The 21,400-nt window shown below is 47.7% G+C and overlaps 1 protein-coding gene across 2 annotated transcripts in view; it reads right to left on the bottom strand.

The window, feature by feature from the left end:
• Positions 1-10,748: 10,748 nt before the first annotated feature.
• The window catches only part of EVA1C (eva-1 homolog C), a 102,712-nt gene continuing 92,060 nt past the window's right edge, over positions 10,749-21,400 (bottom strand). For both annotated transcript variants that reach the window (XM_002830637.5, XM_024239551.3), the window contains one exon: positions 10,749-11,320. In XM_002830637.5, coding sequence (XP_002830683.3) covers positions 10,944-11,320 — 377 coding nt within the window. In that variant the 3' untranslated portion in view covers positions 10,749-10,943. The remainder of the gene's footprint in view (positions 11,321-21,400) is intronic.

The raw sequence follows: 21,400 nt of genomic DNA, 5'->3' as shown, positions 1-21,400 counted from the left end.
CTCTCGTAGATATATTAAACCAGTGTTAGCGAGACCAGGGCAGGGGCTGCAGACAGTCTCTGCTGAGGACCAGGGCTTGGTCCCTGGGTGCTGGACGCCTTGGCCTGGGAAGGTCAGAGGGGAGGAATTCAAGCTCAACTTCAAGTCTCCAGAAATCCCAAACCCTCCCTTCATCAGCCAATCCTGGAAACCTGTGCTTTCTTCTCTTTTTGAAGGCAAGCTGACCCTAAGAGGCGGGCCTTAGGTGTCTGTCCACAGGGCCGGCAAGAAGCTGGGGTGGGGGTGGATGGAGAATGCAGAGACAAGAGCTCAGAGGGCAGCAAGGGCCAACCCGAGGAGCCACTTCTGAGCAGCTGTGAGCAGACATGTCCAGGGCCTGCCAGGCCCCCGACCTGAGCTGGGCTCACCTGGCCCCATCCCAGCCTCTTTTCTACTGCCCACGGCTGGCCAGGCAGGTGCACAACAGCCTTCCTCAGCCCTCCCTCCTGGCCCTGCTTCAGCCAGCCCTGCCCACAGGGCCAGAGGCCCACTGCTTTTGCTTCTGGGGGACTCCGAACAGCCAGCTCCCGGCCCTCTTTCAGCCCACCTCAGGGACCCTGGTACACAAAAGGAAGTCATGGAGGGGACGTGCATGTGGGGTGCAGGGGCAGGATTTGTCCAAACCACCAACATTTTAGTTTCTTTTCTTTTGAGACAGAAAGTCACTCTGTTGCCCAGGCTGGGGTACAGTGGCACGATCTTGGCTCACTGAAAACTCTGCCTCCCGGGTTCAAGCAATTCTCCTGCCTCAGCCTCCTGAGTAGCTGGGACCACAGGCGCGTGCCACCATGCCCAGCTAATTTTTGCATTTTTAGTAGAGATGCGGTTTCACTATATTGGCCAGGCTGGTCTGGAACTCCTGACCTCGTGATCCACCCACCTTGGCCTCCCAAAGTGTTGGGATTACAGGCATGAGCCACGGCACCCAGCCCAGTTTAGAGTCTTTTTAAAAACACGGTATCATAATCTATGTATTATTTACTAATGACTTTAAGGATTTTTCATGTCAGTACGTAGAGATCTAGCTCTTTTAAAAACGTGATACAATGCATTTTTACTATTTTTTCAGAGCAGCTTGACTTCTTTCCAAGACTCTTCAATAAGAACTATCCATGTGTACGAACTGAGTGACAGAGGCTCATTTACCAGAAACCCCGGGGCGGAGCAGAGCTGGGCTTGGTTGGTCCATGTGATTCCCCCTTGCTGACCAACACAGGCCCCTCTCTCCCAGGGCCCAGGGTTTTGCAATCAGAGGTCAAGTTCTAAGGAAGGAAGTTTGGGAGCTCGGAGGTGGGAGGCAACTCACTGGGTTTGCAAATTCTTCACAGATTAGCAACACATTTTCTTGCTAGTTCATTGTTAGTGAGTTGGGAATGTTTTCCTTTTTCTCTTTTAGTGAGGTAATGTCATTATTTTACACATGCCTCTAATTGGAGCTCCCTCCCTTCCTCAAAAACTAATCGAGCCTTTTCCAGGTCAGGTTGGTGCTTAGTCATCTGAACATGAGTCCCGTCCTCTTCCCTTAATCTTTCCCAGGCTGGATTTTGTCTTTGAAACAATAGGAAATGACAGGCTCTATTTTCTTTTCTTAAAAGGACTCAATCCATGGAGTCATGAGTTTGGAACAGGGAAAGTGTGGGGAATTAATACGTCCTCCCAATCAGAAGTAACCAGCTTTCCTCTCTTTGTTTGGCTGAGCCTCTGCAGCCTGAGCTCATGATATCACAGGCAGTTCGCTTAAAAGCAGGAAGGCGGCATTTTCACCTGAAGATAAATTTCCAGTTGGATTTTCTGTTAGACCCAGTGGAAAGAAATGCAATTAGGCAGTGAGCAGTCTTGGGGCAAAGACTGGAAACTTTTCAAAAACGGGCTCTGCCAGAAATAATTTGTTAGGCCCTTGAGGTCTATTTGCATTGGTGATATTAACTGCATCTTAAAGTGTCCACGTGAGTCAGTCACCAGAATACTTAGGATAATCACTCTTAGGATAAGAGTGATGATTTTAATTTCTTCAACGGAATTCAGCTGTAATTTGGTCATTTCCAAGATATCGAGATTAACTGGATGGTGTTCAGTGGCCTTAAAATCCAGAGCAATTACTATTCCAAGAGTCAGAAGGTCAAGGTTTGAGGCCAGGCCCAGCCTGCTCCTGGCTGTGGGTTCCTTATCTGTTCGCAATCCCTAGACGAAAGACAATATTAGGAGCAGATAATGGACCCACAGCCAGGAGCAGGCTGAGTGATGCCGCCCAAAGTGCGTAATGTTCTTACAGCCAGGACACAGGCGTGCGCCAAAGCCCAAAGTATCGACATTCTCCAGGTGCCCTTCACCCTTTTAGCCTTATTTTCCCTCACTCTGGCTGTTCCCTGTACTCAAACGTGCTGTTCCTGTTCCCACCTCCTGGCTGTTCCTTTCCCTACCTTCCTTCACCTTTGGAAATTCTGCCTATTCTTCAAGGATCACATTGAGTGCGATCTCTGATAAGCTTCCCCTAGTCTATTCGGTGGAATCATTTTCTCTGAGCTCCCAGGGCCACTTGGTTTGGCCATTTACTGTCATTCTTTGATGTCGATTGTATTTATTTTATTTATTTATTTATTTTTTATTTTTTTGAGACAGAGTTTTGCTCGTCGTCCAGGCTGGAGTGCAATGGTGCAATCTCGACTCACTGCAACCGCTGCCTCCCGGGTTCAAGCAATTCTCCTGCCTCAGCCTCCTGAGTAGCTGGGATTACAGGCATGTGCTACCATGCTTGGCTAATTTTTTTTTGTATTTTTAGTAGAGACAGGGTTTCACCATGTTGGCCAGGCTGGTCTTGAACTCCTGACCTCAGGTGATCTGCCCATCTCGGTCTCCCAAAGTGCTGGGATTATAGGCGTGAGCCACCGCACCCGGCCCTTGATGTCGATTTTTTTTTAGAGTCAGCGTCTCACTCTGTGGCCCAGGCTGGAGTACAGTGGCACAATCTCGGCTCACTGCAACCTCAGCCTCCTGGGTTCAACAGACTCTCAGCCTCCTGAGTAGCTGGGATTACAGGTACCTGCCACCATGCCAGACTAACTTTTATATTTTTAGTAGCGACGGGGTTTCACCATGTTGGCCAGGCTGGTCTCGAACTCCTGACCTCAAGTGATCCACCCGCCTCGGCCTCCCAAAGTGCTGGGATTACAGGTGTGCGCTACGGTGCCCGGCCTACTGTCATTCTTACACTTTGTCTTATGCAGCTAAACCCCTGAAAGATAAAGAAAGGGCCTCTGCTGAATCTGCTCATGGGCTCAGCAAAGAGAAGAAGGGATCAAAGGGAGAGAGAAAGAGGAGGGCAGGAGGTGCAGTTCCTTCCTGGGTGGACCCAGGGGCTCCTCCTGGAGCGGGGGGCAGGCAGGGCCCAGGTGAGAGGAAAAGATCTGGCCTGAGGTTTCTCCCAAATGTTCCTGGGGTGCGGATGGCTGCAGGGTCAGGAAAAAGGAGCCCTTTAGGCTCTCCAAGGTGGTCACACCCTTTTCAGGACACAAAGGAAGGGGAGTTAACAGCAGCAGCAGTGCCCAGAGAGGTGACAGTCACAGCAGCTGCCACAGGACCATGGCCAGGTTGTGTGTTAGGAGCAAAAACGAGCAGCAGGCTGAGGGTGACCAGGGGAGGGAAGGGACACAACTCCTGCGGTCGCGGCTCTTTGGGGCTCAGAGCCCACGAAGGTGAGGCTGCAGCCCCAGGGGGACAGGAGCCTGTGCACTGAGCCTTCGGGGTTTGGGGTATCCCCAGGGGTATCCCCAGGAAGGTGGGCAGAGGTCGGGTAAGGTGGAGCTGGGTTCCCATATTTCTGTGCCTGGGATTTTGATATCTGATTATGTTCTCGGTTGGTGAGGGCAGGGAAATATCTGTCCCATTTTATCAATGAATTGAGCAGGCGTCTCCATGCCTGACTTCATACACTAGCTCAGCACTATCCAACAGAACTGTCTGCACTGTCCAAGACAGTAGCCACTGGCCATGTGGCTATTGAGCGCTTGAAATGTGACTAGTGCAACTGAGCAGGTGACTTTTACATTTTATTAATTGATTTAAATTTAAATTTAAATAACAGCATGTGGCTAGTGGCTCTATCCTGGACAGCACAGCCCGGAACTGACAGCATCTGCAATTAGCTACTCTCATTCATTCTCCAGGGAGCCTGGCGCTGTGCCACACCCAGAGGAGGCGACTGTTGATTTGAAATTCCTAAAAATGACGTAGTAGTCCCGGATCCTTAGTTGGCTTCCTGAATCCTCCCTCATGGGCTGATGGTTATCGTGGCTCTTTCCTGCCTTCTCTTTAGCTGTGGACCAGTGAGGCTTCCAGTTCACAGAGCATTTGTTGGAGTATTTAGGATTTAATCTCCAAGGCTACCATCCAGTCTTGGAGTGGAGTTCGGCCAGCTCCACACTGGTGCTCGGGCTTACAATGGGTTTTTAAAACCAAATGACCATAGTTCCGGGTTACAACTACCCTGCCAAAACTGAACACAGCTTAAGTCTGTGTGCCAGAGACTTGACAATGAACTTGGCTGCAGAATCCAAGGAAGTTCAGGCCTTGACACTTTTCCTCCGAGCTCTGCAGATGCAATTATTTCTCCTCCACAAACTCATCTCTATAGCAGGGCTGAAGGAGGCTGGCTTGTTCTCTCCCTCAATGACTCGTTCTTATAATGCTTTTGAGTTTTGCGAAATGCCCTTAGTGTGGTCTAAATGGTGCAACCTCGGCCACACGGGATGCTGGATGCTGCCTCTCACGGGAAAGAAGTCATCGATGATCAAAGCTGAAATGTATTGTTGTCACTATGTGTAAAGCACCATGACTCTCAGCACCACTAGGAAGTAGAAACCATTATTATGCCCATTTTACAGATGAGGAAACTGAGGCACAGATAAGTCACCCCAAAACTGAGCTAGGACCAAGTCAGAGCAGAAGCTGGGAGACAAGAGTGACACAGTGAATGAGGAAACCCCGAGTCCAGGGCTGAAGCAGAGTCGTGTCTAGTCTGGTTGATGTCAGTGTTCCAGGAGTCCAGGGCGACAGGCAGGAAGTGGGATGGAAGCTTTCAGGGCAGTGGTGCTTCTCAGGAGGTCCCACTGGACATGTGGGGATTTGGGGAACAGCGCCGAGACCCAGGGAGATGGAGGAGAGGCCGGCTTGGTTCCCCTGACTGCCTGGTACTGGGCTTTGGTTCCTGGAGCAGTAACTGGTTTCCAGGGACTCATGGAGAAGGCTGGGGGGAGACTGGAAGGGGGATCTTGTGGGCACTTCTTTCCAAGACTCCCCAGATGCCGGATGTATGAGTGCCTGACTTTTCCCAACACCATGAGCTAGTGGGGAGGGTTGCTGATGTTCCTTCGGGCCTGGCTCCCACCTACTGAGGTTGCAGGTGATGCTGCCCAGCACTGTGGCTCAGCAGGGGCTGGCACACTCCCCGGTCCAGAGACCTCTCACATTGGATGCTGTAAGTCAGTTTCCTGAGATGGAGATTTGTGCACGAGAGATTTATTGAAGGAGTGCTCTCCGGGGAAACACCTGTAGGAAAGCGGGGAGGAGTAATTCTCTGTAGAAGAGGACAGGTGTGAGCCATTCACAACCACTCCTCTCAGCAGCTGGAGGCTGGGTGCCTGGGAACGGGGCACCAACATCACACACGGGCCCATTTGTGGGGTCAACAGTGGGACTGCTTCTAGGCTCCCCAGAGCCTGCTTGGTCCCTGGGCTTCTCCCTGAAGCAGCAGCAAATGTCATGGCTGCTACAAGCCCCAGCAGCCCCTCAGACAAGCCTGGGTGTATCCAGAAGAGTAGATTTCACAGCAGGCAGCTCATGGATGGAAAGTCAGCATTAGCAGCAAGTGGCCGAGGTAGGGATGTGCGAACCTGCCAGAGGGAACTGGCTTCTTTTCACAGGGCTCCTGGGACCCCACAGCTTGGAAACTGTGGGGGCTCTGCTGCCCAGAAAGCACAAAAGCAAGAAGTGGCAGCCCACATGAGCCCGCGGTCCCTGGGAGGACTTCCACCCGGGAGCTTCCTCCCAGCTTTCCTCCCAGCCACCACGGTCCATCAGCAGTCTCTCATCCAAATCTGCTCTGGTCATTTTCCCGCTGGACTTTGTGCCAAGCCAAACACAATCTCAGCAGGACTCTTCAGCCTCCTTCCACAACAAGAACATGGCATTCTTCCTTGGGGCTCTGAAAATGCAAAGAAATATCTCACTGTATCTGCACAGGCCAAAGACTGACCCTTGAGTTGGCAACCGTGTTGACCAGCTGCCTCTGTAGGGATCCTGGGAGGGTGTGTGTGTGTGTGTGTGTGTGTGTGTGTGTAAGCATGCATGCTGGGGGCTAATGGGGGGAAATTCAGATAAGTGAAAACCCGTTGTGGAATCCAAGAAAACCATGTGAGTGAGGCCAATATGGGCACAGCTCTTTCTTCAACTGGTAAAGTGAACATCTGCAGCCCCAAGCAGACAGTCATCAGTCATCAGCTGGACAGCATTTGTGTTCACGGGGACAGGGAAGATGCTGCCTTCAAACTGGAAATAGAGATAGACAGCTGCTCTGGGAGCTGGGACATTATCAAAATGCTCCTTGCTGAACTCAGGGACATGAAAGGACAAAGATTCTCTTTGATTAGAACAAAATCGTTATGAAATAGTTGGACAATGGAATTCACTTCATTCTCTGATATGATCTGGCATAGATTTCTCTCCAGGCCAGGCGCAGTGGCTCATGCCTGTAATCTCAGCACTTTGGGAGGCTGAGGCGGGAGGATCACCAGAGGTCAGGAGTTCGAGACCAGCCTGGCTAACATGGTGAAACCCCGTCTCTACTAAAAATACAAAAATTAGCCAGGCGTGGTGGTGCACACCTGTAATCCCAGCTACTCAGGAGGCTGAGGCAGGGAGAATCACTTGAACCCGGGAGATGGAGGTTGCAGTGAGCTGAAATAACGCCACTGCACTCCAGCCTGGGCAACAGAGCAAGACTCTCTCAAATAAATAAATACATAGATAGATTTCTCTCCAATGACAGATTTAACCCTTCTCCCATTTGCCCTGAGAATACTCATGAGTGGCACTTGAGGCCATAGCGTTTACTCCGAGATAACTTTTCCAGGAAATCTCTCTTTTATTATTATTTTTGCGTTGCTCTTGCACATTGACTTTGGAAACAAAAGACATTATTCTGTTTATAGTGTTCTGTTTTTAGTAAGGTATCTCCTTTTATAAAGTGTAGTAATCCTCGATTGCTAAAAATGTCACATCCTAGAAAATGTAGCATTCCCATGCCTGATGTTAACTTCATTCTCCAACAGTTGTTGGCGGAAGATTCATTTGATGAATTCAGTTTTTCTGAAATAGATGATTCTGTTGTTAGTTCTGTTTAGAAATAACTCCAGAACACTTTTTTCTTTTCTGTTTTTTTTTTTTTTTTTTTTTTTTTTTTTGAGATGGAGTCTCACTCTGTCTCCCAGGCTGGAATGCAGTGGCACGATCTCGGCTCACTGCAATCTCCACCTGCCAGGTTCATGCCACTCTCCTGCCTCAGCCTCCCGAGTAGCTGGGACTACAGGCACCCGCCACCACACCCGGCTAATTTTTTTGTATTTTTAGTAGAGACGGGGTTTTACCGTGTTAGCCAGGGTGGTCTCGATCTCCTGACCTCATGATCCACCGACCTCAGCCTCCCAAAGTGCTGGGATTACAGGCGTGAGCCACCACGCCTGGCCCCAAGAACACTTTTTATATTTTATGTTCACACTGAAAATCAGTCAGATTTGCTTCAGCCTCAAAGTGTGTTTATGTAAAATTAAATGAGCGCTGACAGTGAGTCGCATTTTTTTTTTTTTCTAAACGGGGAAAGGGTTAAAACACATCATCCTCAACCCCTTCAATTTCTCCCCATGGGAGAAATTCTGGTACGTGGAAATCCTGAGGAATTTCAATCTCCACCCAAACCACCCCCAGCCCATCTGTATGACACCTCTCTTGGCCAATCCCTGCTCTCCCACCTGCAGGGGGCCTGCGTAAGGGAAGCTTGCTTTAAAATTGGCAGGTGCAGAGGGTAGAAGAGGGGGTGCCATTCTGACCCATCTTGACTTTTCCCATCCTTCCACTGAGTGGACACACAGGATTTCCCACCAGCTCTGTCTGTAGTTGCTGCTTTGTGCTGGTGAAATGCCGCACACGAACGTTCACAGCAGCACTATTCACAGTGGCCAAAGGAAACAGCCAAATGTCCACCAGCTGATGGCTGGGTAAACAAACTGTGGGCTAGCCATACAATGGAATATTATTCAGCCCTGAAAAGGAATGAACACATGCTACACTTGCTACAACATAGATGGACCTTGAGGACGTTATGTTAAGTGAAATGAAGCAGTCACAAGAGACTACATATTGTATGATCCCATCTACATGAACTATCCAGAACAGGCTAATCCATAGTGACAGAAAGCGAATCGGTGTTTTCCAGGGGCTGGAGGGAGGGAGGAATGGGGAGTGACTGCTTAACGGGCAGAGAGTTTTCTTTTGGGGTGATGAAATGTTTTGGAACTAGATAGAGGTGGTGTTTGCACAACATTGCGGATGGACTAAATGCTATTGAGAGAGTTAATTTTACATTACGTGGATTTCAGCTCACTAAAAATGAATGCCAGAGCGGCAGCTGAGCCTTCTCACTCCACACCCACCCTCCTCTGCATCCTGCAGATAGGCCCTTCGCCCTGATGGTCTGCAGGACTGAGAGAGACATCCCTTCTCCATACCTGTCACTGTAGGAGTTCCTGCGGGAACAGCTATGTTTCCTGAGCACTCAGGATGAGTCAGTCCCAGCACTTCCCAGCTGTGTGACGTGGTCTGGATGATACTTACCCTGGCGGCCTTCAGCTTCCTCATCTACATATGTTTACAGGGTTAGTGATGACGAAGTAAGATAATAAGATAACGCAGAGAGAGCTCTTTGGTAGTAGGCATATGAAAAGTGCAATCACTTTTATATTCTAAGCCCCTGGGATTACTAGGACAAAAAAGAAAAAAAACATGTTTTCTTATTTGATGCCACAGCTGTAAGCCTCCTGTCTACCAGGGAGAGCCGTCTGCAGGAACCAATCATAAGTTCTCCCACTGGGGTCTGTTTTCTGAAATCTTTCTTCTGCTCCTCCACCCAGCCCTCCCCAAGTGGGGTAGGACCCCGTTTTTGGAGAGATTTGGGAGCCAGCTCTACTTGATCCTGGCCAACAGCACTGTTAGGTACCCTGGTTGATGGCTTTCACCACCAGGGGCTCTGCCGTTTTAAACTCTAAACCAGGAGTCAGCAAACTTTTTTCTATAGAGGGCAAGAAACTAAATATTTTAGGCTTTGCAAACCATACTTTATTTACAAAAACAGGTTACAGGCCAGATCCATCCTGCTGTCTGTTTTCGTACAGCCTTTGAATTAAGAATGTTTTTTTTACATTTTTATTTATTTACTTTACTTTACTTTTTTTTTTTTAATTAAATAGGGGTAGGGTCTTACTATGTTGCCCAGGCTAGTCTTGAACTCTTGGCCTCAGGCTTTTACATTTTTAAATGGTTGGTTTCAAAAAAAAAAAAAAAGAACGTGGAACATATGAAAATAAAATGAAATTAAAATTCAGTGTCCAAAAAGAACGTTTTATTGGAATACAGCCAAGTTCATGCATTATGTAATATCTGTGGCTGCTTTTGAGCTGCAATGGAGAGTTGAGTAATTGTGGCAGAGAGGATTTGACACACAACGCCTAAAATATTTATCATCTGGCTTTTTTTTTTTTTTTTTTTTTTTGAGGCGGAGTCTCGCTCTGTCGCCCAGGCTGGAGTGCAGTGGCGCGATCTCCGCTCACTGCAAGCTCCGCCCCCCGGGGTTCACGCCATTCTCCTGCCTCAGCCTCCCTAGTAGCTGGGACTACAGGCGCCCGCCACCTCGCCCGGCTAATTTTTTGTATTTTTAGTGGAGACGGGGTTTCACCGTGTTAGCCAGGATGGTCTCCATCCCCTGACCTCATGATCCGCCAGCCTTGGCCTCCAAAAGTGCTGGGATTACAGGCGTGAGCCACCGCGCCCGGCCCATCTTACTTTTTTTTTGACAGAGTTTCTCACTCTGTCGCCCAGGCTGGAGTGCAGTGGCACCATCTCGGCTCACTGCAACCTCTGCCTCCCAGGTTCAAGTGATTTCTCCTGCCTCAGCCTCCCAAGTAGCTGGGATTACAGGCACACGCTACCACACCCAGCTAATTTTTTATTTTTTTGGTAGACATGGGGTTTCACCATGTTGGCTAGGCTGGTCTCAAACTCCTGACATCAAGTGATCCACCTGCCTTGGCCTCCCAAAGTGCTGGGATTACAGGCATAAGCCACTGTGCCCAGGCTATCATCTTGCCTTTTAAGAAAAAGTTTGCTAACCGTTGGTCTAAACAAGTCAGTGGTTAAAATCACTCATGAGCTCATGTTTGCTGAGTATCTGTGTAACTATTTTATGTGTATATATAGGAATCTTCTGTTTAGTCATCTTTAAAATGGGGGTAATAGTACCAGCTCTTGACATTGTGAGGATTGAATGACTCAGAACATGAAAAGCAGCTAGAATAGCGTCTGGCATTATAAGCGCTCAACAAATGTAAATTCGAATTATTCTCATTAATGTATAGACACAAATTCAAAGAAATACAGAAAACAAAGACTCTTCCCTCCTTATTTATTTTGGAATGTGCTAGAAAGCTTGAAACATCCCTTTAATAGCTTCCTGGCCTCACGAGTGTTGAATGACATGACGAATTCTCCTTCATAGAAGGTACAGGTGAACCAGAACTGGAGGGGCATTTGGGATCCTTCCTTCTTCAGAAAGTGCGATTGCATCAAGATGCATGTGGTTTTCAGTAGAACTGGCCCATGTTTCTCGGGAGTGAGGTGTCCAAACCACTGTTCATCCATATTTCCTGAATGATTTGCTCCCTGCGCTCAATCCTTTCTGCGAGCTCTGCAGCTTCTATGGAACTGTAGACAGGATATGAAGTCCTACAGAACCCCGACAGTTCCCCTGGGAAGTCAGACTCAGAGGAGTCCTCCTCCTCTTCTTCATCCTCGCTGTCCTCCTCGACCTTGTCACTTCCTGGCACCAGCTGCTCCCTCCCCAGCTGCAACTCGCGGAAGTCCTTGGCACAGGACTCTCTGATGACCAGGGCGCACAATGTGAGGGCCAGGCCGATGCAGACACTGGACACGAACAGCAGGGCAGCTCTCTCCGGGTGGGCTGCAGGAGGAAGAGAACATGTCAGGAGCTGGGAGGAGCTGGCCAAGACTCCACCAATGCCAAGTCCCACAGAAACAGATGTCTGCCCAAGCAGGGGGCTAATGAAGAATGCCAGTCCAGCATCTTTGAGACTGTCTACACCAAAATAATCATATATCCCCACTGACATTTTTTTTTCAAAAAAGCTTTTGCGCCTATGGAGTCAATATATGTATGTGTAGGAGAAAAACACACGGCAGAGGGGCTCAGGAGCCAGATTCCTCTGAGTTCAAACTCAGGTCTGCCACTCACTAGCTGTGTGACTTTGGGCAAGTTTCATAACCTTTCTGTGCCTTAGTTTCGTCATCTGTAAAGTGGGGCATATAGTATCTTCTATCACGGAGTCATTACAGTGAAATGAGTTAATTCCTGTAAAGCTCTTAGAATAGTCCCTGACACATAGTAAATGCTCAATAAAGTGTTGCTATTATTAGTAGTAGAAGTAGCTCATGAAGAATTAATTTATGTATGAAGTATATATGTGAACCTAAGTAATAATACAATAGATGTTAGCAAAACTTAATTCTGTCCTTTTTCAGTTTAAAAAGTAAATATAAATATACAGTCATCCCTTGGTACCCGTGGGGGACTGGTTCCAGGACCCCTCCCCCACACTCCCAGGCTACCAAAATTCATGGACGCTTGAGTCCCTTACATGAAATGGCACAGAATTTGCATAAAACCTAAGCCCATTCTCCCCTATTCTTTAAATCACTTCTAGATTACTTGTAATAGCTAATGCAATGGAAATGCTAGGTAAGTAGTTGTTACCATGTATTGTTTTGGGAATAATGACAGGAAAAAAAGTCTATACATGTTTGGTATAGATGCAAGTATCCATTTTAAAAAGATATTTTCAATTTGAGGTTGGTTGAACCCATAGATGTGGAACCCATGGATACAGAAGGCCAACTGTAATATAAAATACAAAAATATGCTGGGTGTCATGGCTCATGCCGGTAATCCCAACACTTTGGGAGGCCAAGGTGGGTGGATTGCTTGAGTTCAGGGGTTCAAGAACAGCTTGGGCAACATGGTGAAACCCCGTGTCTATTAAAAAAAATACCAAAATATATCTGGGCATGGTGGTGCGTGCTTGTAGTCCTAGCTACTAGGGAAGCTGAGGTGGGAGGATCACTTGAGCCTGGGAGGTCAAGATCACATCACCGTACTCCAGCCCAGGTAATAGTGTGAGACCCTGCCTCAAAAAAAAAAAAAAAAAAAAAAATTAAAATAAATAATATACATATGTATATTATTTATAAATATTAATAATATAGTAAGTATTGGCCGGGCACGGTGGCTCACGCCTGTAATCCCAGCACTTTGGGAGGCCGAGGCAGGCAGATAATGAGGTCAGGAGATTGAGACCATCCTGGCTAACATGGTGAAACCCCGTCTCTACCAAAAATAAAAAAAAACTAGCCAGGTGTGGTGGCGGGCGCCTGTAGTCCCAGCTACTCGGGAGGCCGAAGCAGGAGAATGGCGTGAACCCGGGAGGTGGAGCTTGCAGTGAGCCGAGATTGTGCCGCTGCACTCCAGCCTGAGCGATAGAGCGAGACTCCATCTCAAAAAAAAAATAATAATAAAATAAAATAATATAGTAAGTGTTATAATACTTACTATATTATTGTAAGTATTATACAGATGGAAGCCTGTATACTGTATACTGTAAGTATACCGTAAGCTTCTATCAAAGCTTCATCTCTCCTGACTTCACTTTCATCTTCCTCCCCTTTGAATTTCCCTCCTTTCCTCTCCATCCTGCAGCCCTCCTCTCCCCCGAAATCTTTGAGCCACTGTCCTCTCCAAACCCTCTCCTTCTGTGGTGCTGTTAGGGCTTTCAAGGTGGGCCACAACTCAACTTCTCTGTCTTGGAAAACATAAACTTTGAGCCCCACTGGCAGTGATGCTGCCGACCTCAAGGAGTGCTGAGTGTGAGGAAGCTGAATCCCATCCATTTATAGTCTTTTCCAGCCACCCATGGTCAGGCCAGGGACAGATCTGGACAGAAACAATTCCATCCAGCTCAAGCCTCTGAGGTACAATGGTCATCCGTGGCCCCCTCCCCTCCTCTCCCAGTGGTGGTGTCGTGGGAGGGGCCGGGTACCCAGGGCAGACAGAGTAGGGTCACAGCAGAGCAATCAATTCCAGCCATCAATTCCACCAGCAACTTGAGCTGTAAGTGAAGGAAATCGAATGGGGAGGTTTCAGGTTCCAAGAAGGGAGTAGGGTGCCACAGCAGGTAACTATGGACTTGCTACTGTACCTCTTTTTTCATATTTTGAGGATTCCAGGTGGACTGAATTAAATTACCCATAATCCTTAGGACATGAGACAGTCTCTTCATTGGTCAATACATAGCCCTACTTTATGTCTATTTAACGAATTAGTTTTTAATACTGTAATTAGCACCAGTGCTATGAATGAGCACCCGTATAGGAGCGAGGCCTTGACCACACCTGTATCTAACCTGTGCTTCTCCATCCACCGGCCTCCCCCTCAAGGTGACTACCACCTGAATTCCAAGCTCCTTACTCCCGTTTCCTTTTTTATATAGTTTTATCTTCCATCTCTATGTATTCCTAAAATTTTATTTAAAGGGTATAATATTATAGGTAGTGTTGGAGACTTGGTGTTTTTTTTTTAACTTAATATCATATCGCTGTAAAATATTTCATTGTCTTGACTGTAATGTAGTTTATTCACCCACTCTCCTGCTGGTGGGTTGGGAACTGTTTATTCGCCTGCTCTCTTGCTGTTGCCAGGTTTCTGCTTTTGTGGATGATCGTGAGCATTCTTGTAAATGTCCCTGGTCAACACCTGCAAGCGTTTCTCTTGGGTACTACCCTAGGAGGTAATTGATGGGCTTAGGGCATGTGAGTTTCAATTTTCAGAACTACCGCAAACACGGTGTTCAAAGTGGCTGCAATGTGTGGGAAATCCTGTCAGTCCTCATCTTCTCCAGCACTTGGTTCACATAGACTTTTACATTTTTTTCCAATCACATGGGTATAGAATTGTACCTTACGATGGTCTTGATTTGTGTTCCCCTGATCTGTACCTATCTTCACATGCTTATGTATTTCCTCTTCTCCAAATGCTGGCTCATGTCATGTACCCATTTTTTTTCTGAGTTGCCTGTGCTTTTCCTGTTACATATAAAGGATGTGTATATTTTCTTTTTTCTTTCTTTTCTTTTCTTTTTTTTTGTTTTTTGAGAAGGAGTTTTGCTCTGTCACCCAGGCTGGAGTGTAAGTGGCAAGATCTTGGCTCACTGCAACCTCTGCCCCCAACCCCAGGTTCAAGTGATTCTCCTGCCTCAGCCTCCCAAGTAGCTGGGATTACAGGTGCATGCCACCACACCAGCTAATTTTTGTATTTTTAGTAGAGACGGGGTTTGCCATGTTGGCCAGACTGGTCTCGAACTCCTGACCTCAGGTGATCTGCCCGCCTCAGCTTCCCAAAGTGCTGGGATTACAGGCGTGAGCCACTGTGCCTAGCCCAAGGATGTGTATATTTTCTATAGACTCTTGATGATAATCCTTTGACAGCAAATATGTTGTGTATACATAATATACATATTATATATATATATATTTAGAGAGACAGAGAGAGAGTCTCCCTTTGTCACCCAGGCTGGAGTGCAGTGGCACAATCATAGCCTGCTGCAGCCTTGAATTCCTGGGCTCAAACAATCCTCTCAACTCAGCCTCCTTAGAAGCTCGGACTACAGGCATGTGCTACCATGCCCAGCTAACTTTTTATTATATTTTTTTGTAAAGATGAGGTCTGACTTTGTTGCCCGGGCTGGTCTTAAACTCCTGGCTGAAAGTGATCCTCCTGCCTTGGCCTCCCCAAGTGCTGGGATTACAGGTGTGAGCCATGGCATCTGGTGTGACTATCTCCTGGTAAGTGCCTTGTACTTTCACTTTCATTAAGATGTCTTTCGACCTTGTGAAATTATCTGAAAAACAGGGATGAAACACTGTTCTGCTCCATCTTCCCTGCAGGCACTTGGTCTCCATCCTCCTCTCTTGCCCCGCTTTTCTAGTGAATGGCCAGATAGGAACTATTGCAGGTTTTATGGGCCATATGGTCTCTGTTGCAAATATAACAGCTCTGCTATTGTAGTGCAAAAGCAACCACAGACCATATATAAACCATCTTTCCTGCATGGTCTCTATAATCTTTAAGAAACACACATTGGGTCACATCACTGCCTGACTTAAAACTTATAGATGGCCTCTTCCCTCTCCTAAGCTATTAGGTTGGTGCAAAAGTAATGGCGGAAATTGGCTGGGAGTGGTGGCTCACACCTGTAATTCCAGCACTTTGGGAGGCTGAGGTGGGCGGATCACTTGAGGTCAGGAGTTTGAGATCAACCTGGCCAACATGGTGAAACCCCATCTCTACTAAAAATACAAAAATTAAAATTAGCCAGGGGTGGTGGCGTGTGCCTGTAGTCCCAGCTACTTGGGAGGCTGAGGCAGGAGAATGGCTCGAACCTGGAAGGTGGAGGTTGCAGTGAGCCAAGATCACACCACTGCACTCCAGCCTGGGTAACCAAGAGAGGCTCTGTTTCAAAAAAAATTAAAAAAATAAAAAGGAATGTCGGAAATCGCAATTACTTTTGCAATAAAAGTCAAGTCCTGACCACAGCCTAGGAAGCCGGCTATGACCTGGCCCTTGTCACCCTCCCCAAGTTCAGCTCCCGAGAACTTCCGCTTCCTCTCTGCTCCCTGCTCCGGCTTCCCATTCCTCACTCGTGACGCATCAGATGCCTGCACATCCTGGTGTTTCTGCATGTGCTCTTCTGTTAGCCTGGAAAGTTCTTTCCTCCCTCTTCATCCAGCACTACTAGATACCTCCCCCTGCCTTAGCCTAGCCAGGTCCCCTGTCATTTAGTCTCAGAGTATTTTGAATGTCTTCTTCACAGCCCAACTTACAATCGTCACTCACTCGCTGAGTGGGTGCCATCCTTTCTCTCCACCTAGAATGCAAGCTTCCTGAGGGCAGGGGCTGGAACCGTCTTGCTCTTTGCCAAATCCCCAGTGCCATCCCTGGCACAGAGTGGGCATTATGAAAATATTTGCTGAGTGCATAAAAGGAGAGAATCGTGGATTTAAGCACTCGGCTTGGTGCCCTGGGGATGGGGCTCCATAAGTCAGTTCCCTTTTTTTCCCTCTCCTCTTCTCCTGGGAGGTGGGTGTCTGGGTTCTCCTGCCAGGAGAGCTTCTCTCTCATAAGACTCCAAGTGCTTCTTGGCCTAGGCCTGCCTCCTGCTAAGTGAGCACTCTTTAGGGCAAGTCTGCATCAACTCTGCTGAGATCCAGCCACCAGAGATGGATAACATGGGCAATGCTTGGCAAGTCCATGGGAACGAGGCTTCCTAGTCATCTGAATCAACTAGTTTGAAGTTACAAACTCACCAGATGTTGGTCAGCTGGAATCTTAGTGATGAGCTGGTCCAACCCCTCTTGTAGCCAAGTCACTTGTGCAAAGCCACCACTTGGCTGGGACCCCAAGCTCAGGCCAGGGCTCTCTCCATGGTCTCAGGTTTTACACTAAGGGCACGTCAACTGTTCTCTAGAATCACTTGGACTACTTTATACTTTTGTGTCTCCTTTTCCTATTCTGTATTCTGGAAAAACAAAGTTTTCCTTGTGATTGAACAGAATCTTCACACTGTGTTATTGCTGCCATTGTTCTAATTTAGCCTTGGTTCATCCCCAGCTGGAGTGAATGACTTTAATTTGATCAGCTGTTGTATGCCCTTGGGAGCCTCCGAAGGGGGACCTATGGCCTTTAAGGCTCCTTTCCACCCTTAGGTCCTGACTTGGGGCAAACGCACGCTCCAGCTCATTCGTGTCCAGATAAGACACTCAGAGGCCATGGCAAGGGTTCCCCCTGTTGGGCCCTATTGCTGTTGAGAGGATCAAGGCAGCAGTCAGGGCCCAAGCGTTGTCCAGAAGAAAGCACAAAGTGTACGGAGTGCTGGTCTGACAGCACTTAGGGGTGTGACAGAAACCTTCTATCATGGAACTAGAGATTGGGAGACCGTGGGAACACATCCGAATCCATATCTCCGTGACAAGGTGGTGCTGATTTCCGATGATTCTCCCTGGTGGGGGAATCACGTAGCTCTGACTCTGGAGCGTGTTTTTGTGTTTCTCTTTCAGTATCAGCTTATCTGTGGCCCTAGAGTTCCTCCCTTACGAAACAATGATGCCTCCCAAAACAGGACATCCCAGGCTGCAAGCCTGTCCCTTCTGCCCAGCTTCCTTACCCCTGCGCCCCAGAAGCCCACAGCAGGGCCTGCCAGAGGCTGATGACATATCTGTCACTGTCCCAAGGGGGCAGGGGCAGCGACGGAAATATTAGGCCACAAAAGGCATGCCTGCAGGCACATATGAGATAAACACCCAAAGCCAGATGTCAATGAAACAGTAATTAGGTGGAATAGGAAAGGTCATATTCTCATGCAAGACTGTCTAAATACATAAGTCCCCTTGGGCACAATCTGCCAGGGGACAATGGCTCATGCTGAGCCAGCTATTACACTGCCTTGCTAAGAACTTCCAACACACACTTACACACACAGATACACACGCACATACGCATGCACACACATGCATGTGTATACACACGCATCCACACACACACATGCAGGCACACATACAGATATACACACGCACAAACACACAGATACACATACAGGCACACACATGCACACACACAGATACACACATGCACACACACAGATACACACACGCACAGATACACGTGCACACACACACGAAGGCACACACATGCACACACACATATACAGACACATGCACACACATGCAACACATGAACACACATACATACACATGCACACAGATACACATGCATAGATACACGCACGCACACACATGCAAACACACATGCACACACACAGATACACGTATGCACACACATGCACACACATATGTGCACACAAGCATGCGCACATGCACACAGACACGCATGCACACACAGGCACACATGCAAACACATGAACACGCAGATACGCATGTACACACACGTACACATACAAACACACATGCACACACACATACACATGCACACACATGCACACATACAGATGCACACACATGCACACACACAGACACATGCACATACAGACACGCACACACAGACACATACACACATGCACACATGCACACACACGCACATGCAGACACCTATGCACACACATGTACATGCACACAAGTGCACACATACATGCACACACGCACATGCATACACACATGCACACACATGCACACACACACACCACTCCTTTTCCATTTCTCTAATTTCCAATATTTTTCTATGAGCTTCCTTAGAGTCATGATCTTGATTCTAGAATGAATTCAGGGAGTAAGTCTGTATTTTGAAATGGCAGTAAATTCAAACATGCCTAAGAAGCTTTTTCAATGTTGGGGAAACCATCTCACAGATCATTCAAATGACCCCAGGAGACGCTTCACCAGGGACCCTTGGACATCCTCCTGTCCCTTCTGCCAACCTCTGTGCTTTAATATCAGGGGACAAACCTCTCGATTTTGGTTTCTCTTCTCCTTGTCCCCATGTACACTGGACTGCACTACTGTGTCAAAGCTACTTGCAGCCTGACCTGGGAAATGTACTTTTGGATTCACTCCATTTGCTGCCTATTTGGGTGGTTTGGGCTGGAAACTGCCCTGCTCACACTCTTGGCTCCCAGCTGCTCCTGCTTTGGGGGTGCCTAGAGACCCCAGCTCATCCCGTGGGTCACATCCCCACAGTGGGGCCGGGGATGTGACTGAGAGTTGTCTGGGCACCTCTCTCCAGCAGCAGTGAGGATGGAGCTCAGCACTGTATGACACTGGCTGGTGGCCACTGCCTGTTTAGGTCGAAATGACCCAGCCTGATGTCCACATGCACCTCTGTGGCACACTGGCCTGCAGACCCCTGGGCACACTGGCCTGCAGACCCCTGAGCATGCGCTGCATGCTTCCCACCTCTAGAGTGGCCACCCAGACAGTGACGCAGACACACCAAGAAAACCCACAGGCAAGCCCAGAGGCGCCCGTTCTACTAGGGCCTTGTGAGCCTCTGTGATTTGAGTCACGAGCTTCTTGTGGTGACTTCACTTAGCTAACATCCAACACAGCGCATTTAGAGACTCTTTCTCTTGGACATTATATGGAGGAGTGGTCATGGTTTGCTGAGATAAATGTCCCCAAGCACCCCTCAATAAAATCAAATAACAGCTCATCAAGTCCTTACATTTTTAAAAAATGGACATCTTATAACTAGCAAATATTGGATGACAATAAGGCACAGGAAAAAGCTCATAAGCCCAGGTCAGCAGTCATCATTCAATTGTTCCTTAATTACTGACTGTGCACCTGTTCTGTACCAGCACCGCATCCTAGATGCAGGGATACCACACGAAATAAGATGACAAAGCACCTGACCCTGTGGAGCTGAGCCACTAGCAGGAGAGATAGTCACTAAATGAGTATCTCTATCCTGTCGTTTCTGGGAATGACAATCACATAAAAGGATAGAAAGAGATGGAGGAAAGCTAATTTAGACAACTCAGGATCAGAGTGGGGAGGTGGCTGCATCCCTCAAAATTCAGAGTAGCTAGAGTGCAAGCCTTGTATTAGCTGAGCCTGAATCCTGGCCCTGCTGCTGTCCATGGTGTCCTCAGGCAAATGGCTCAACTCTGACCACCGGCTTCAAGTGCAGAACAGGGGATCAGAGTCCCATCTCTCAGGGTTGTTGCTATGGACTGAATTGTGTTCCCCCCAGTTCACTCATTAGGAGCTAATTAAGGTTAAAGGAGGCCATAAGGGTGGAATCCTAATCTGATAGGATTGGTGGTTTTATAAAAAGAAGAGATGTCCCTGTCTCTGTCTCTCCCCCTCTCTGCCACGTGAGGACAAGCAAGAAGGCTGCTGTCCGCAACCCAGGAAGAGAGTCCTTACCAGAAAGTGATTGGTGGATACTTTGATCATGAACTTCTGGCCTCCAGAAAGGTGAGAAAATCAATGTCTGTTATTTAGGCCATCTGGTCTCCGGTACTTTGTTATGGCAGCTGGGCTGGCTAAGGCAGTTGTTGAGAGGAACCGACAAGGTTATTGGGGTAAAGCACACAGCAAGGCCACAGCTCACTGAGCGCAATGTCAGTCTCATTCCCCTTGAATTGTTATTCTCTGTCTGGAGGATTTTCATGATGGCTTTTCTCCAAGAAGCCCCCCGGGGACTTTGTAAATATGGGGATATTTCTGACAATAAAAATCCTTACAGTTCTTAACATTGACAATGATCAGGAACAGCAAGACATGAAAACGAGAAGGTGGCTAGAAAAGAGAGGACCCACAGAAGAAACCAACAACCACACAACACGCACACAGGAGGAATCCTGACGCAGGAGGACAATAAAACAGCAGGGGACCCCAAGACTGAACTTTGCATCTCATGTATTGAGATCATTCCCTGATATGGTTTGGCTGTGTCCCCATCCAAATCTCATCTTGAATTGTAGCTCCCATAATCTGCATGTGTCATGGGAGGGACGTGGTGGGAGGTAATCGAATCATGGGGTGGGTCTTTCCCATGCTGTTCTTGTGATAGTGAGTAAGTCTCACAAGATCCGATAGTTTTATAAAGGGGAGTTGCCCTGCACAAGCTCTTTTGCCTGCTACCAAGTAAGACGTGACTTTGCTCCTCATTCACCTACGACCAAGATTGTGAGGCCTCCCTAACCATGTGGAACTGTGAGTCCATTAAACCTCTTTCCTTTATAAATTACCCAGCCTCAGTTATGTCTTCATTAGTAGCATGAGAACAGACAAATACATTCCCTAAGCCTCTACTTTCCTCTGAGACAGGCTTACCCCAAATAGCCCATCTTTGCAGGCCTTGAATAGTAATACTGTTATGTGTTATATTAACATGTATTTTACTGAAGGTCTCTGGTTTTTGTCTCTCTGAACATAGGCAGGCATTGCTGAAACTTGC

This window comes from Pongo abelii, chromosome 22 (genome assembly GCF_028885655.2).
Source record: "Pongo abelii isolate AG06213 chromosome 22, NHGRI_mPonAbe1-v2.0_pri, whole genome shotgun sequence".
Taxonomy (NCBI): Eukaryota; Metazoa; Chordata; class Mammalia; order Primates; family Hominidae; genus Pongo; species Pongo abelii.
The sequence above is the reverse complement of the archived record's forward strand: the minus strand, read 5'-3'. Positions and strand labels throughout refer to the sequence as shown.